Here is an 18,637-nt window from a genome sequence, read left to right on the forward strand (position 1 = left end):
GCCTCTCAACTCTATTTGAACTCTCTCTGCCACTGATACCTAATTAGTTATGCTTCTTTCTCCCCTTTTGATCAGGATGGAATTGTTGATCGCACAGTACCAGGTCTGGATTCATCCCTGGGAGTCATCTCCCATGTCGCCAGGGAAACTTTTACCCCTGGATGTCATATCCCACAAAAGGGGGAGTAGTGTTAACATATTTTTGCCGAAGTGCATAGGGGTGCCAATGTATCCTTACTGCATGGGCTCAAGAGGCAAATTATGTCTGTTTATCCCATTATTTCATGAAGTTAAGTTTGATCACTTGGTTAAGACAGTGTCCACCAGATTTTTCCGTTCTACAGGTGCCTTTTCCCTATTGAATTTTAAGTCTTTTTTTGAAATGCATTCTAACTTACAGGACAGTTACAAAAATAATACAGACCTTATACAGAGAACTCCACCATACTGCTATCCACCCAGATACCCAAATCCACTAATTTTAACATGTTGCCATGTTTGTCATATTTTGTCTATCCATCTGTCTATCCATCTATCTGTATTTATCAAGCCATTTTCTGAACATGTATGTGTAGGTAAATGCATCATGTTCCTTGAACACTTAATACTGCCATGTACATTTTCTAAGAGCAAGGATATTCACTTATGTGAATTTTCAATGCAGTTATCAATTTCAAGAAATTAACATTGATATTCTAATTTCTGTATGTCACAACAATGTCCCTCTGAGCCTTTTCCCTTGTTAGAGCCTGTCCAAGATCACATATTGCACTTAATTGTCATTGTCTCTCTCTCTCTCTTTTTTTTTTATTTTTTTTATTTTTTTACATGAACAGGCACCAGGAATTGAACCTGGGTCCTTTGGCATGGCAGGCAAGTGTTCTTGCCTGCCGAGCCACCATGGCCCACCCTATCATTGTCTCTTGAGTTATTCTTTCTTTCTTTTTTAATTATGGGAATATATACACAGCATAAACTTACCCATCTCCTCAAACTGAAACCCTACATCCCATTATGCATGAACTCCTCATTCCCCATTCCTTGCATTCCGGCAACATATACTCTATTTCTGTCTCTATGAGCTTGCATATTCTCCAGTATTTTCTTTGTAGTTACAATTAGACTTAAATTTAGCATCCCAAACCTGTTACACTCTCATTTTCTTATATACAAATTTGATTTCAATGGTATACACAAACTGTTTTCCTGTACTCCTGTGCCCCCTACTTTAGGTAGTTCTTGTCACAAATTACATGTTTACAGAGATTATGAGTCCAAAACCTCTGATTTATCATTACATTTTATGCATTTGCCTTTTTGCCTTTAGGTAAAAAGTGGAGTTACAAACCAAAAATATGATAACACTGGCATTTATATTTACCCAAGTTGTTAGCCTTACTGGAAATGCTTATTTCTTCCTGTGGCTTTCTTCTATTAGCTAATGTCCTTTCCTTTCAACCTGCAGAACTCTCTCTAGCCTCTCTTATAACCAGTCTAGCAGTGATGAACTCCTTCATTTTTAATCTCTTGTTCATTTTGAAAGACAGACTTGCCAGATATAGAATATTTGGCTGGCAATTTTGTCCTTTCAGAACTTTAAATATGTCATTCCTTTGCTTCCTTGCCTCCATGGTTTCTGATGAGAAATCAGCACTTAATCTTATTGAGGCCCCCTTCTATGTGACATTGCTTCTCTCTTACTGCTTTCAGAATTTTCTCTTTATCTTTGGCATTTGACAATTTCATTGTTACATGGCGTGCTGTGGGTCTATTTGGGTTTATCCTGTTTAAAGTTCATTGAGCATCTTGGATGTGTATATTCATGTCTTCCCATTAAATTTTAGATGACTTTTTTTTTTTTGCATGGGCAGGCGCTGGGAATTGAACCTGGGAGTCTGGCATGGCAGTCGAAAATTCTGCCACTGAGCCACTGTTGCACTGCCCTTCCTTTAAATTTAAGTTTTCAGCCTTTATTTCTTTGACTATTCTCTCTGCTCCTGTTCCTTCTGTTTCTATTTCCTTCTGGGACTCTCACAATGTGTATGTTGGTACATTTGGAGATGTTCCACAGATTCCTCAGGCTCTGTTCCCTTTTTTTTTTATTGTCTTCTTTTTGCTCCTCAGACTGAATATTTTAGTTGTTTCATCTTCATGTTCACTGACTCTTTCTTCTACCAGCTCCACTCTGCTGTTGAACCACCAATTGTAAAGTTCTGTTACTGTGGTCTTCAGCTCTGTTTAGTTCCTTTTCGTAATTTCCATCTTTCTGTCTCTTTGTGTTCATCAGTCGTTTTCCTCATTTTCTTTAGTTCTTTGTCTGTTTTTTCCTTTAGCTCTTTGAGCATATTCAGAACCATTTGTTTCAAGTCTTTGATATGTCCCAGATCTGATCCTCATTGATAGTTTCTAATGCATTAATCTCATTGATAGTTTCTAATGCATTAATGTTCTCCTGTGCCTGGACCATTGCTTCCTGTTTCTTTGTATGTTTTGTAATCTTTAGTTGTAACCTGAACATTTTGATAATTTAATGTGTTATTGCTACAGTTTAGCTCTGAGGCATCTGTTCCTTTAGCTTGTATCCAGTTAGTGTTATGAGAGAGCTTTGCTTGAATGCCAGGACTAAAAGGGGAGAGTGGGAAGAAAACGCCTTTCCCAGTATTTTCTGATTGATCTGTGGGAATACTTTTTTTTTTCAGAGCTTATCTATACAGTGAGTTTAGAGAATAGCACAAGGTCAAAGTTTAAAGCTCTTCCTGATCCTTTTGCATGTGCATCTTGTCTTGGCATGCATGTGTGGCTCTAGGGACTCTGTTTACATGGATACAAATGTCCCCTCTTCCCTAGGAAGCACATGGTCCTGGGCATAGCACTGTATATTCTACAGCCACCAATCCCTTGCCCCAGGCAGCCACTTGACTGCTTTCTCACAATGTTCTGTAGAGCTCTCTGAGCCATCTTCTACACACAAAGCAGATTCTGGGACAGCAAGTGTGTGACCATTGTCCTGATTCAGTCCCATAGCTCAACACCAGAGTTTGGGCCAGACATACGGGCTCCCAGTGTGTGCAGGAGGGTTGCTCTGCTCCCTCTGAAATCAGGACCAGGGATCTGCACTACAGACTGGTGAGGGGAGGGAAATGGCCAGCCAGGATTCCCTGAGTTCCTACAGCATCCAAGCAGCTTTATTCTTGATGCAGTTTCACCTATTAGTACAGTCTTTTAATTGTTTTCTGAAGCTTTGAAAAGATGTTTCTGCTGCTAGTTCAAAGCTTCTTTAGGGGGATGGTGCCCTAATGTCTTATGCTTCCATCTTGATTTGAGCAGGGCCTCCCCTAATAATCTTTTTCTTTTTCTTTTTAAAGTTTTCATTTTTAATGAAATGACTTTGGAAATAATGTACCTTTCTATGACACCAACTCGACAGTTTTTGGAGTCACAATAAGATACACAGAATTACATACATAATTAATTTGAATGCTAGCATTTCAAGCAGTGATTTTTGTTACATGGCAAGCAAAATCAAGAGAGCAACCATCAAACAAGAGTCCCATAGCTTCAGACAAGGAAATGCGAGGATAGCATATGAGAACAGCTGCCGCTCCAGCGAAGGGTTTCTGGCATAACCAATGATGAGGTGTGTTAGTTTGGAAGCTGCCAGAATGCAATATACTAGAAATGGAATGGCTTTTATAAGGGGAATTTAATAAATTCCAAGTATACAGTTTTAAGGAAGTAAAAGAGTAAAAATTTAAGGTACCAACAAGAGGTTACCTTCATTCAAGAAAGGCTGACAGCTCAGGAACACCTCTCTCAGCTGAATCTGAGAGGTCTGTGACTGGCATCTGCTGGTCCCTTACTCCTGGGCTCTATTGCTTTCAGCCTCTGTTCCTGTAGGGGTTCCTCACTTTATTTCTCCAGGGCTGGCTTTCGTCTCTTGGCTTCCCTTGGCTCTCTCCAGGTTCTTGCTTGCTTAACATCTCACGGCAATGTCTGCTGGGCTCCAAGCATCTCCAAACATCCATGTCTCTATTCTCCACATGTTCGCATTTATGTCAGCTCTACTGTGAAGTTGCTGTCAGCTCTGAGGCTTCTGTCATTTCTGACTCTCTCCAGAATATTTCCTCTTTTAAAAGATTCCAGTAAACTAATCAAGACCCACCTGGAATGAGTGGCATCACATCTCCTTTTAATCAGAATGTCACACCCACAATTGGGCATGTCACATCTCTGTAGATGTAACCTAATAAAAAGCTTCTACATACAATATTGAATCATTACTAAAATCAAAGGCTGCTCCCACAAGATTGAATCAGGATTAAAACATGGCTTTTCTGGGATTCATAATACTTTCAAACCATAACATGAAGCTATGTTCCAATACCAGTGGTAAAGCTAGCCAAAGACTGTTTGAATACCAATGGTAAAGCCAGCCACTCCTACTGTTGCAGCACCTACACCAGTGTGTAAGAATTTGAGAATTTTGCCACGCAAAGGAGGACTCCAAGAGACGTTCTCTCATGCAACACGCAAGGGGTTTATTTTCCACACATGTGTGGGGCTCGCTGAACACGCAGGAACAGAGAGCCCCGAACTTAAGTCTGCAAAAGCTTTTTAAAGGGTAAGATGAGGGGGGTGGGGGTTGAGCATGGGTCACAGGTGCTGTTTTGCAAAAAAGCAGATAAGAACAGTTTTACAATAAGCATTTCTTAACAGTTTTACAACAAGTAACCTTGGCGCCAGGATTGTTTATCTTCAGCCTGATGGGGCCCATAATTTTTTTCTTTATAATTCTTAACTCACACTAAATGCATAGCCGTGAATATAAAATGACACAAATGCTTTTGCTGGATATTTCAGAAGCTAAAATATATGTAAATAGCTAAATTAAGCAGGAAAAATTAGCTACTGTTAAGCTTTATAAAATTCCCTTTTACAAGTGAATTTGGCAGCAATATCAGTGTCTCTGCTGATTTCACTGGTCTGAAATTCCCTTTGGGTTTTCTGAGATTCTGGACCCAATTAAATACTTTAGAGCCTCTCCATTCCTACCCTCTGGTTGAGATAACACTGATGCAGAAATTGGTCTGTGTGCAACTCTGGCTCCAGCTCAGATCAAAGCAGGGATGAGGCGATCTTGGCACAGGCAAACATCTTACACTCTTTGGGGCAGAATGGCTGGAGGACTTGGGTGACAGGTGATGTGGGCTTTTCCACTTTCTCTGTTTCTGGATGATAGCTGTGGCAGCAGAGGTTGAAGGAAGGACTCCTAATAGTCTTTTCCTCAGTAGTTTTATCATCTTTGGTTTCTTGCCTAAATCAAGTATTATTATGGTTATTGTAAAATGGAGAATTTTCTATTTTTACCATTTTTTTTCATGATTAGTTGGCATTCTTTTATAAAGAATAATTCTTCTCATCCCATTGCTTTATTTTAATTTTTATAAAGAGTCAGTGTGGACTTGTAGGGTTTTTTTTAACTTTTTTTTGTGTGTATGTAACTATACAAAGTAAAGAAAGAAAAAAGCAGTAGTTTTCAAAGCACCCTTCAACGAGTAGTTACAGGACAGATCCCAGAATTTTTCATGGGCTACCATACCATCTAGATTTTTTTTTTTATTTAATGTGTTCTTCGTCTGAATCATTCATTCTGTCTCTCAAATTGTCCCAAGTTTTGTTGTGAGAGCGCTTTTGAGGTAGCTTCTGCTTCCTTTTAAAATAGCCCCATCAGTTTTTGAGTACTTCCTTACTTTCTGCTACAATAGAGTGCATAGGTTTACCTTGCACTTTCCTCGACCCCAGCCTTGAATCACCCATTTTTCCAAGGAAGCCCCATTATTTTCGTTAAGACTGATACTTACAAATCAAGATCTGGGCACTAGCTATTCTCCTTGCTACTGAGTTGTCACTGTTTCTTGCTCTTTTAGTGGATGGAGCTAGGAAGTTTTTCTTTGTGTTTTTTCTTTCTTTTGTTTTTTAATCAAGAGTTTGTTTATATTGATACTCCTAATTCTATTCCAGTTTCTACAGGGTTCTTCTTCCCTCATGCTGTATTTACATATCTTTTTTCCCCACAGTAAGATCCTGGTAACATGGTAACAGAATCAGTAAACAATACATGCATAATAGCTTCAGAATTTTAATACCAATACAACTGTCAGCTACAAGCTTAAGTATGGTTCAAGATTTCTTTGCAGTTCTTTTTATGCTTACATATAGGCTACTTAAGGTATACAATAAAAAGGTACTTAAATATTTTTTTTCTCCTTCAGTGGTAAAATTTTCAGTGTAATATGCAATTGAGTGTATATATTTTTATTGTATTCAATTTTATCTCCCATCCCTGCTGATTTTGTTTTATTTGGGTATGTGTAAAACATTAACATGGGTCAAAAGTCAAAATCTCCATTTTACAATCACAATAGTAAAATTTGATTTAGCCACACAAAAATGGTTCATAAAACCATGGCAGTTTTTTCAGAAGATATACTCAGAATGTCCTTTTCCTTCCCTCATCTCTCTTTCCACTCCAATTAGCTTTTGATTTATCTTAGTTGTGTTCACATTTGCATATGTAAGCTGATACATATGCATATTCCTATTTCCCCGTTCTTACACAAAAGATATGTATATGGTATTGTACTACATATGTTTTTTGTAACTTGCTTTCATAGAGATCTTTCTCATTCTTTTATAGCCTTTTTACACTTTTGCAAATAATGTTGTAATTAATAGCCTCACACATTTGCTTTTTTTTTTTTTTTTTTATTGCTAGAGATGTGCCATCAGGGTAATTTCCTTGAACTTAAACTTAACTGGTCCAAAGCAATATATTATTTTCCCGAAACATTTTTCTTCTCTTCTATTCCCCATATAGAATTATCTGTCTTATTACTTAAGCAGAAACCAAAGTTTTACAATTTCTTCTCATGTCTAATAGTCAACAAATGCTGATGATATACCTGTATCCTTTCTTTTCTTTTTTTCCCCTGCCATTATTTTCTTAGTGACAAATCTTATTTCTTACTTAGTTTACTGGGTTAGCCTCCCAACTGGTCTCATTGCCCCCCTAAAACCTCACAATGCTACTGAAACTGTCTTTCCTAAAGTCAAAGGTTATACATATCACTCACATCAACATTTTTCCTTTGCCTCTAAGCTAAGAATCAGTCTCTATTGCCTTAGTGCCCCAGTATTCCATTTCCTGGCCTCTAATTCTCTAGCCTATCTCTAACCATCCTGAAGTACTTGCAGATTCCTCAGGCATGTGTTGCCCAGTTTTGTCCTGCCTCTTTTGCACTGGAATGTCTTTTTTTTACACCCCAGGTTTCATCTTAATAACTTTTCAAGATGCAGCTTAGGTATCATTCACTCCAGAGAGACTTTTTGCCAGAGTATATGCAGTTCCCCTCTTCACCCAGTATCCTGTGCTTACCTGCATTAACTTGTCTCTCTTTCCTGAGACTGTGGGCTCCTATAGGCAGGAAACTCCCTCATCTGGTTCTGCTTTCTAGGCACAGAGCCTGTAGCATAGTAGATAATCAGCAGTGGTGAAAAATGAGTAAACTTGATCTGTTTACAGATATTTTTCATGCATCTTAAAGTTTTCAGTTACATGTTCATTGCAAAAAATCCAAACAACGCAGATAGATATGTATAAGAATTGACTGTCTTCCATTACCCCGTCTTAATCTCTAGTGGGAATTACAAGTAATGGTTTAATATTGGCAAGAAAAGCACAGATTAGATTTTCCAGTCACAGTAGAAGAAAAATGTCTACTATTTTGTACTCATAGACCATCTCTTTTCCTTTAGGCAATGATAGTAAGAAATGCTAAAGATACAGCTCATACAAAAGCAGAACGGAATATTCTGGAGGAAGTAAAGCATCCCTTCATTGTGGATTTAATTTATGCCTTTCAGACCGGTGGAAAACTCTACCTCATCCTTGAGTATCTCAGCGGTCAGTTCATACAGTTTGGTGTAATTATTTGAATTTACTCCACAAACTGGGTCTAAAAAAAAGAGCTTTTGTTTAATGTAGCCTTATTGATAGGGCGTGCAGTTTACATTGGAAATTGTCTGTGTTTTCCAGGGCCCACCACTTTCTAGGAACCTTTTGCTCCCCATATCATTTACAGGTATCTATTTCTACCAAACACTTGAGTTTTCTGAGAAAGAGAATTCTCTATTCTCTCAGTAGCTTGTAGCATGGAACAGAACGTTACAGAATTTAGTAACATTTTTGTGACTTGCCATTTTTTCCTTTTATTTTGCAGTAATTTCAGACTTACACAAAAAGATGTAAGAACGGTACAAATAATTTCCACATATCCTTTACCTAGATTCCCCAATGTTACCATTTTAGCACATTGTTTTTTTTTATTCCTCTCTCTCTTTCTCTCTCTCTCTCTGTGTATCTACATGTATATATGTTTCTATATATGGATATGTATATGTACATAGATACACACATGATTACATATATTTATATACATATACACATAAATTTTTTTCCTGAAGTCTTTGAGAGATTTCAGACATAATTTCCCTTTGTCCCTAAATAGCATCAGTGTATATTTTTAAAAATTATCTTACATAATCACATTATAATTGTCAAAATTAGGAAATTAACATTGGTACAATATCTCCCCTTACTTTCCTTTACTCTAGAACAGTTCCTCCATCTTTGTCCTTCATGATCTTCATGTTTTGAAGAGTATAGGTCAGTTATTTTGTAGAATGAGCGTTAGTTTGGACTTGTATGTTTCCTCATGATTAGATTCAGGCTATACATTTTTGGGAGGACCATCAACGTGACATCGAATCCTTCTCAATACAACAGATTAAGAGGTACATGGTATTTAAATCTTTTTCACATTTCAGGTGATGTTAACTTTTATCACATGAATATGATCTCTCCAATTTTGTCCATGGTGAAATTTCCCTTTGTAATTAATAAGTATCTTTTGAGAAGGTACTTTGAAACTATATAAATATCTATCTCATTAAACTTTCACACTGAGTTGTAGCATCCATTGACTCTTGTCTGAAACAGTTAGCTATGATGGTTGCTAAGCAAGTTTTCTTATTCCATCATGCCTCCTATATTTATTACTTAACATTCTTCTGTAACAAAGAACTTTGCCATCTCTTGCATTTAGTGTAAACTTATTCATTAATTCATTTATGTACATCGTTGTAAATTCATGGGTTCTAAGATTATTAGGTGAGATATAATCCTTTGTATTCATTATTTTGATGCTTAAATTTTGCCATGCTTTTTATTAGGCTATTGTCAGATTTCTTCTAGGCTCATACAGTTTATTTCTGGGCTGTGAAAATATGAAATATGGGTATTTGCTAATTTACAAGGCGGATTTAATTGTATACTAACATTTTTCCACTTACATGTAAAATGTTAGAGAGGCTTTAATCAAGGTATCTTTAATCAAGGTATTTTTTTACCTTGGACTTGGAATCTACAAATATTAGGAATGTACAAATATCATCAACCCGCAAATATTGTAAATGTAAAATCTAGAATTTCAAGCCAGTTCTAGTGTTTAAATGTACATATTTCACATAAGAATAAGAATACTACTGAAAATAGAATCTTGAGGACTTAGTTTTTAAACCTGAATTCTTTAGGATCTTTTTATTTTTAAGGGACTGATGGTTTTTTAAATTATAGTTAGAAGGAAAACATAAACCCTTTCGTTAGAAGTGGGCTGTAAATAAGGACTGTTTTATTTCTAAAATGTTTTCCTTTTCTTTCTAGGAGGAGAACTATTTATGCAGTTAGAAAGAGAGGGAATATTTATGGAAGACACAGCCTGGTAAGTCTGATTTTTGTGGTTACGTGGATTCAGGTAATGAATCATAAAATTAAAAGCAAAGCCCCATTCCCATTGTGGGCAGCCAAATAATTCAATAAATTGTTCTGGAGCCAGTCAGTCACTCAGGACTTCATGGGGGAGAAGGAGCTTTGGGACTGGAGGTCACATCATCCCTTTGCCCTAGGCCTTGGGTGAAGCACTCTTCATACAGGGCGGAACCATTCTCTGTGGGACTTTCTTTCCTTCCTTGGCCATGGGTGAGTGTGTTTTTTCCAGTGAAATTTTCTGTGTGAAACAGTGGAAAGTATCAGAAATCATCACCTTTTTTTTTTTTTAGACTTTCTAGTTGCCAAGGTGCAGTCTTAGGGAGGGGATAAGCCTGCACACATCCACTGTGGATTGATTATATGGCCAAGATGGGATCTACTCTCTTATTTCTTAAGATGGCATCTGCTTCAAATTAAAAATATACACATCCTTTTGTGAGGTGACAGTATTGGGTAACAATAAATCAGTTTATCCTACACATTAATTGAATAGAAAACAACTCTTAAAATGTTTTTTCTACCTTAATTACCAAACTGCATTCCATTGTTTAATTTCAGGCCTTTTCTAACACAGAAGCTGCATTTAAGAGCCTTAGGGATGAAGTGCCCTTTTTTGGAGGAGGCTCTCTGAGCCCTGTTGGAGGCTGTGTTTGTGGTCCTGCTGGCTGTGAAACTGCCTCAGTCCTCTAGGACACACCCTCTCCATCCTGGAGTAATCTGCAGGATTGCAACATTGTTATGCAGCCAGTATTGCAGTGCCTTGTGCTTTTCGAATCCAGACAGGGTTGACTCAGCCCTTTATTCTTTTGAGGTAGATAAATTTGAGTGTCACACAGTTTATAGTTGTGGGCTGGCTGGCAAGAGGGAGGGCAGATACTGTGGGCATATGTTGTATATAAATATGCAAGAATGAGTGGGATTCTAAGGGTCAGGTTATAAATTATCTTTTGAAATCAAAACTTGATTTCTGAGAATAACAAAGATCCTATTGCCCATGGGATTTGAAAGTTGGGGGTGAGTGGGAGAAATTTGCTTTGGCTTGAATGACTATTGGCCTAATTCCTACACAGACAGAACAAAACATAATCAGTGATAGTTTGGCATATTCTGGACTTCCTTGCAATTTAAGCAGTATGTTCTAATGATGAAATAAAGCATTTTATAGTTTCACTAAAATGAGTGAAACATAAATATCCCCAAGCCTTTTGGCAGCAGCGTATGCCATCTCTTCCCCCCATCCCCACCTCCCACCCCACTGATTTGGTCTTTGGTGCATGTCTGTTTCTTTCAAGGAATTTTGCTCCATATACATAAGCTGCTTTGAGTAGATTACTCTTTTTAATTTTATTTAAATCACTTTTGTTTCCAGCTTTTACTTGGCAGAAATCTCCATGGCTTTGGGGCATTTACATCAAAAGGGGATCATCTACAGAGACCTGAAGCCGGAGAATATCATGCTTAATCACCAAGGTGGAGATATACCGTAAACAATTCTATAGTAAATAATCATCTTAAAATCTTCCCACACAGGTCATGGCCATTTTCAAAGCCCCATATTCATCTGTCTATTATTATACATTTCCTCCCTGAGAATTTATGTCATCATGATAGTTGCTGAGTCTTAACCATATTTAGGTCCTTATGGTTGATGAGAGTAAAGGGAATTGAGGATTCTTTTTAGCTCTGACATTCTTAAGTGTGTTGAACCAGAAGCCAGTTCAAATACTATACTTGGTTTGTTCCTTAAATTGGAAACTAAATCTCAATACTACAAATTTGATTTTCTTTAATGATAGAAATTCATAAATATTGGAAGCAGTACTCTTTATGATAAATTTTACTAATGCTGGAAAAAAGTAAGGATTAGAATTGAACCAAAGATTTAATACAACCTTGGAAATAAAATATTTAAGGGATCATAGTTTATTCTTGCGATTTTTTGCCATAACAACATAAACATCAGAGAGACTAATGTTTTGTGCATCTGTAGATACAACAAAGTGAACCTTTACTGTAATTGTATGCTGCTACAGACTATTCAGTTTATTCTACAGTAATCTGGGCTGGTTGGTTGTGGCAGTTTACACACCCAAAGGTGCCAGTCAGCTGTCCAAGATATTTGGGGGGCTGATGGCAACTGCAAGCAGATCTTTAGATGTATACAAAGTTTCTGAAGGAGATGGTTAACTGTAACCTCTTGGACAGAAAATGGTGTGTGGCTAACTGAAGCCAGTATAATGTTCCAAATTGGACTTTTTTGTTTAAGCAAAAATTATATACTTAACCAAGTACATCATAGGGATCTATGTGTCTCCCTCCAGATTCTTCTGTCCCTCCAAATCTCCCCCTTATGTGAGTCTGAATTCTAAGACTGAGGTTAGAATAGGAAAAGGAGTGACTAGTTAATTTCTTCTTTGACCCATAAGCTTGAAGTGGTTATGTGTAAGTAAAAGACCATATTTCTTCTTCATGTACACATTTACATTTAATCAGTAAGCTATTACCTTTTCTTTCCTCTGAAATAAACCAGGAATAGTGGGCACCTGGGGTTGTTGAATTACTGGACATCTGCTGACAGTTCAGTAAAACTCAAAAAACTGAAATGTTATTTGTGTAAGGTGGTGAATTTTTCACTTTCTGGATCACAGATGATCCTATGCCACATAGCATTTTCATTTCTTTGGTCCACCTGGTAGCATTTAACAGAATAACCCAACTTGTTTTAGGTGACTTTCTGAGACCGTTTTAAGAATTCTCCAGTCACAGTTCACTGTGATAAAAGCTATATAGTTGTAGTTCAGTGTCATACCTCTGTTTAAAAGGTATAGAGTGTTTATTAGGTCTGTGTATTTAAACCAGACTTCATCAAGAGCTAAAAGAAAATTTCTCCTAGGATTTTATTTCTGAGGATGGTAGGGGATTCTGGCTATTGTTAAAGCTAAATTCTTAGACAAACCGTTTTACTTGTTTTGCCATCTTTGTTTTCCCCCTTTATTTGTTAACAATCATATCACCAGCAAAAGATGACTCTGTCCTAGCCTTAAAGATTTAGTATCCTATTTTATGGATGGCACCTCATTAATTCCTCACATCTTCACAAAATTTAAGGCAGGAAAACCTAAATAGAAGGAGATTATTGTCTTGTGTTTTATGTTCAAACACTACACATACTTAGAATTCTCAGAATAACCATGCTGTAATCTTTTATTGTAGGTCATGTGAAACTCACAGACTTTGGACTATGCAAAGAATCTATTCATGATGGAACAGTCACACATACCTTTTGTGGAACAATAGAATACATGTGAGCTGCATGTTGAAAGAATTATAGCTGGTCTGGGGGTAATAGCTAACTTTTACCTGCTTTAAATAATAGTGTACTAAGTTTTCCATTAGCACCATTTGGGTTCATATATTGTTTCTTAATTTCTAATTCAGATGATCTGCAAGTGGGTGATTTTCAGGTTTATTATTTTTCTCATTGTAGGGCCCCTGAGATCTTGATGAGAAGTGGCCATAATCGTGCTGTGGATTGGTGGAGTTTGGGAGCATTAATGTATGACATGCTGACTGGAGCAGTAGGTGCACAGTTAAAAGCTGCATGTGTTATGGTCTATGCTGAGTAAATTATTAAATCACTACAGCAAGAGACCTCTCCTGTGCTTTTTGAAAATGTTACCAATGGAGTTATTCTCAAAGCCCAAAGGATTGTTATTAACAGTTTAACACTAATAATGCCTTATGATTTTATGGCATCCCTTACTTTGAAAACATGTCTGCTTAAATGATCTAAGACATTGCAGTCCTGTGAAACAAATGTAGAATAGATACTGTCCCTATCTTATAAATGGAGAATTTAAAGCATAAGATCATGACTCACTTATCACAATGCAAGTAAATAATGGAAACCCAGGCTTCCTTTTAGAACATTGCTATTTCCTTGGTCCTGCCCTTAAAAACTACAGGTCTTTAGCAGTCAGACCATTTCATAGCATACATTTCTGATCTCTACATAATTGAGTAATTCAGGAAATGTATAATATAATGTTTTTAAAATTCATTTTTTATATGCTAATTTTTTTACTTTCTTCTACTCTTAGCCCCCATTCACTGGGGAGAATAGAAAGAAAACAATTGACAAAATCCTCAAATGTAAACTCAATTTGCCTCCCTACCTCACACAAGAAGCCAGAGATCTGCTTAAAAAGGTAGGGATCTTAAGTAGACACAACATGAGACTCAACTACTAGAATTTAACTTGATAGAATTTAACACATTTTTTTATTTTGAGCAAAAAGGCCTACAGTTTTTGAAGGCAAAATAAAAATGTGCTTGTTTGAAGATTGTATTTTCTTTTTTCCCCAAAACATTTAGTAATAATTAGTAAATTGAAAGGCAAAGTAGACATGCAAATTCAAACAAAAACAAAATCATGACTAAGACTCATCTTTTTTTTTTCCTCTCTCCCTAAAGCTGCTAAAAAGAAATGCTGCTTCTCGTCTTGGAGCTGGTCCTGGGGATGCTGGAGAAGTTCAGGTAGGTATTTTCATGTTTGGTGTTTTGGGAGAGGATAATGCTAATTTTATGTGTTTGTGAGGGTTGAATGTTTAGTTGCTTATAAATTTAAATTATTTTTTGATTTATAACTTCAAACAGGTAGTTATTAACAATCCAATTTAGTCTGTTCCCCATCACTTTTCTTCTTCCTTTTTTTTTCTAGGCTCATCCATTCTTCAGACATATTAACTGGGAAGAACTTCTGGCTCGGAAGGTGGAGCCTCCTTTTAAACCCCTGTTGGTATGTATACATGAAAAGATATAATTTGTAGGACCGAGTATTTTTTTAGTGTAAGAACATTTCAGAGCAGTCCAAAGCATTACATTTATTAACAGTTCAATAAATTTTGACCTACCCTCTCTTTCCTTCAGCATCTTTATTATGTACAGTTTTTTCAAGAATTAGCAATTATTGACTATCTTAAACTATTTTTAAATATTTAGTGATTTTACTCAAATGGAGGAAGCTTAAATGACACAGAACTGAAAATATTAGAAATCTGTATACAATAAAAAATAAACATAAATTAGCCAACTTCATGGACATTTCCATTTAAGCATTCATACAAATATGTATTCACCTTTTAAATTTTGATATAGGTATAACACATACATACATGCCATGATGATTCTGTCAAAGAAAAATCAGAGATGCTAAAATTATTCTTAAGTTTTAAAAATGATGTGGAATAGGTTTCAAACATCAATGTTCTATGTGAATGTAAGCCCCTGATTTAATTCCATGACTTTATCATGCCAAAAACATGGTTGGTTTTAAATTTTTTAACAGGTATTGATATCACAATTCATTGGTTTATTAATAATTAAGGCATTTTGCAAACAGTATATCTCAGTGTGGACAAAAATTTTTAACATTGGTTATTTGCTATGTTTTAATCTCTCAGTCTTTTAAACATAAGAAAATAGCTGCACGCGTTAAGTGTTTTCTTATAAAAAAACAATCTTAAAACATTTATGATGCTCGGTCTCTGCGGTTCCTAACAATAAGTCCTGTCTTATTCTTTGCACACAGTATGGATTATATTCTTATGCAATATATGTAGGAAGCATTAAGACCCAGTAGTTTTTAAACAGTGTCACCAAATAACCATATAAATTCCAAATGCAGCAAAGGTGAACAATTTTCTTAGTGCACTTTCACGTCATTGAAGTTGAAGCTGCTTCTCTTGGATATTTTCCACTTCAAAGTGAAGTAGATTTTTAAGAGTTTCGTTAGTTTTATCATTATGCGGCTTTGTAAAAGAAAAAAACATGGTTTTGATTTCTTTCGTAGCTCACAGTTCTCAGACGAGACTTCTTTTTTTTTTTTTTAAATCAGATAGTCCAGGGATATTTTGAATAACCAAGCACTCTTTAGTAGATGAAACCTTCAATGCAATTGTAATAAATAAACCTCTATGTCTTTAGCTATACTGAGTATATCTGGAAACAAAGTAAGAGGGTTTTCCTGTACCCACAATCTGCTTAATTGTTGTTTTAAAGTCTGAATATTTCCATTGTTTATAATTTCTGTTTTGGATGATAATTCTGACTACCACCTTTCTATGCTTGAAGCCGGTTTAAACCAGCTATTCTTGTGTGCTAGCTGCTGGAATGCAATATACCAGAAACAGAATGGCTTTTAAAAAGGAGAATTTAATAAGTTGCTAGTTTGCAGTTCTAAGGCCATGGAGATGTCCAAATTGAAACAAGTCTATAAAAATGTCCAAATTAAGACACCAGCAAGAGGTTACCTTCACTCAAAGGCTGATGAAGTTCAGGGTTTCTCTCTCAACTGGAAAGGCACGTGGCGAGCATGGTGGAGTCTGCTAGCTTTCTCTCCAGGCTTCATATTTCATAAAGCTCCCCGGGAACGTTTTCCAAAAGTGTCTGGCTGCGTGGGCTCTCGTTGTTCTCGTGGCTCTAAAAAGGGACTCTCTCTAAAATGTTTCCTCTTTTAAAGAATTCCAGTAAACTAATCAAGACCTACCTGGAGTGGGTAGAGTCACATCTCCCTCTATTCAAAAGTTAATACCCACAATTGGCTGAGTCTTATCTCCGTGGAAACAATCAAAGGTCCCAGCCAGCAATACTAAATGAGAATTAAAGGACATGGCTTTTCTGGGGTCTACCACAGATTCAAACCTACATACCAACTATTACATGTTCTTCAAATTTGCTTTTAAGCAGTGACTTTACTAGAGGCAGCAAGTCTACATAGCGGCCAAGTGAGATGTATCGTTTTTCTTCCTATAAGCTATTGGTGAGCACAGAGAGGCAATCCATCACAACTCCAAGATCTTCTATCCTCGCCAGATAGGCCACAAGTTCACTTATTCTTCGCTTCCTCCAGAAAGTTAAAACTACATTGAATCTCAAATTTTGGTTGAATAAAACCTGTGCCATTGTTTCATGGTCCTGAGAAACCTCAGGAAGAAACCCACTATATTTTGACAATAAGCTTTCTGTCTATGAAGAACCACAATTACTGGAGTTAACCAAATATGTTCGACTATCAAGGTGTAATTTTTCAGGCAGGTAGCCTGTACAAGCCACTTCATTTTCTTTATTTGCATGTCACAATCCCCACTTCTAGGGGACTGTTTTTTTCTGTAACAAGAATTGGAAATGGATGATGAACTTTCTTTCTGCAGTGATCACCTTATGTAGTTTTATCTTGGCTTTTCACAGCTTGTCCAACTGTTTTGGAGATTTTTTTAACCTTCATGTTCTTATTAGTGAAATTAGAGATCCTTTTTCTAGGAAGATCAATGGAATGATCCTCAATATTATTACAAAATAATATTGTTTTTCTTTCCTTTTTTTTTTTTTTTTCTTACATGGGCAGGCACCAGGAAACAAACCCGGGTCTCCAGCACAGCAGGCGAGAACTCTGCCTGCTGAGCCACCTTGGCCAGCCCAAAAGTTCAGGTTTTTAACACTGTGAATTTCATATGCCATAATCTCTTAAATACTGGTGCCTCATGGTACCATGGCTCCTCAGTTCATCTAATGATGAACTGCACCTGGCAGCCTAAAGTACCCCTCAGATCCCAGACCATGCCCCACTCTGGACCATTCAAACATGGTCACACCTATATGAACTGTTTTAAAGTTGGTTGCCTAAGACACTTAAATAGTTCAAGTAGTTGGGGTTTTCCCATTTTTGTTTACTTAATTCAACCCTATTTTAAATTTGATTCTCTGAAAATTTTTTATTCAAAATACAGACTATATGTTTATGAATAAATGAGTTAGTGCATTAGTTCTTATCTTTTTTCCATCTTAGAATCTAAGAAAATATATTTTTCACTTTTTGGGATGTAGATGGCAGAAGAGGAGGGTAATTATTATTTTTGTCTTGGAGCATTGGTGACCTGCTTTAAAATTTCAACATATACAGTTGTAAGGAGAATAATGAACCTCACAAACCAGCTGTACAGCTTCAAAAATTATCAGTTTATCTTATTTACACATAAACGTAATCACCATGTCATCATAATGTCTAAAAAGTTGACAATTTCCTAGATGGTTTCTTTTTTTTCCTACCTTTTTTTTCCTTTTTGTTTTTTTTCAATGAGAGTTCAATTAAAGTATCTACATAATTTGAATATTGTGTCTCTTAAATCTCTTTTCATCTATAGATTTTCCTTCTCAATTCTTCCCGTGTGGATTTTTAGAAGACATGCATTTGTTTGTCTTATAGAATTTCTCACATTTTGATTTTGCTGATTTTATCCCCATGGTGTCACTTACCATGTTCATCTGTTCCCTATATTTCAGAAACAAAACTGGTAATTAGATCTAGAGGCTTGATCTGATTCAGATTAAAATTTAGTGTTATGTGTTTTGATTAGGAAGCATAAATCATAGTTGTATTTCTTTTAGTGATATTAGCCATTATTGCTCATTGTCTACATCAGTGGTTCTCAATTAGGGGCAGTTTTGTGCCCCCTCTACCAAGGGACATTAAGTAGTGTTTAGGTGCATTTTTTTATTGTCGGCGGTTTGGGAAGGAGGTCTCTGTTGTTTTGTTTTTTTCATATGGGCAGGCACCGGGAATTGAACCCGGGTCCTCGGGCATGGCAGGCAAGCACTCTTACCTGCTGAGCCACCGTGGCTCGCCTGAGGTCTCTGTTTTTAGCAAAGGTAGATGTCGCTTATACTGCTCAACATCCTACAGTGCACAGGACA

The 18,637-nt window shown here is 36.5% G+C and overlaps 1 protein-coding gene and 1 pseudogene across 6 annotated transcripts in view; one reads left to right on the forward strand and one right to left on the reverse strand.

The window, feature by feature from the left end:
* RPS6KB1 (ribosomal protein S6 kinase B1) overlaps positions 1-18,637 on the forward strand; it is a 115,367-nt gene that overhangs the window by 25,389 nt on the left and 71,341 nt on the right. For 5 of the 6 annotated variants that reach the window (XM_077164977.1, XM_077164981.1, XM_077164980.1 and 2 more), the window contains exons 5-12: positions 7,816-7,963; positions 9,782-9,839; positions 11,256-11,356; positions 13,100-13,190; positions 13,374-13,464; positions 13,987-14,094; positions 14,360-14,422; positions 14,607-14,684. In XM_077164977.1, the coding sequence (XP_077021092.1) occupies positions 7,816-7,963; positions 9,782-9,839; positions 11,256-11,356; positions 13,100-13,190; positions 13,374-13,464; positions 13,987-14,094; positions 14,360-14,422; positions 14,607-14,684 (738 nt within the window). Of the gene's footprint in view, positions 1-7,815; positions 7,964-9,781; positions 9,840-10,444; positions 10,698-11,255; positions 11,357-13,099; positions 13,191-13,373; positions 13,465-13,986; positions 14,095-14,359; positions 14,423-14,606; positions 14,685-18,637 lie in introns of those variants that run through there. The other variant, XM_077164982.1, reaches the window with a different exon arrangement.
* LOC143685628 (KATNB1-like protein 1 pseudogene) lies at positions 16,589-18,208 on the reverse strand (annotated as a pseudogene).

Source organism: Tamandua tetradactyla, chromosome 6, assembly GCF_023851605.1.
Source record: "Tamandua tetradactyla isolate mTamTet1 chromosome 6, mTamTet1.pri, whole genome shotgun sequence".
In the NCBI taxonomy this organism is placed as follows: Eukaryota; Metazoa; Chordata; class Mammalia; order Pilosa; family Myrmecophagidae; genus Tamandua; species Tamandua tetradactyla.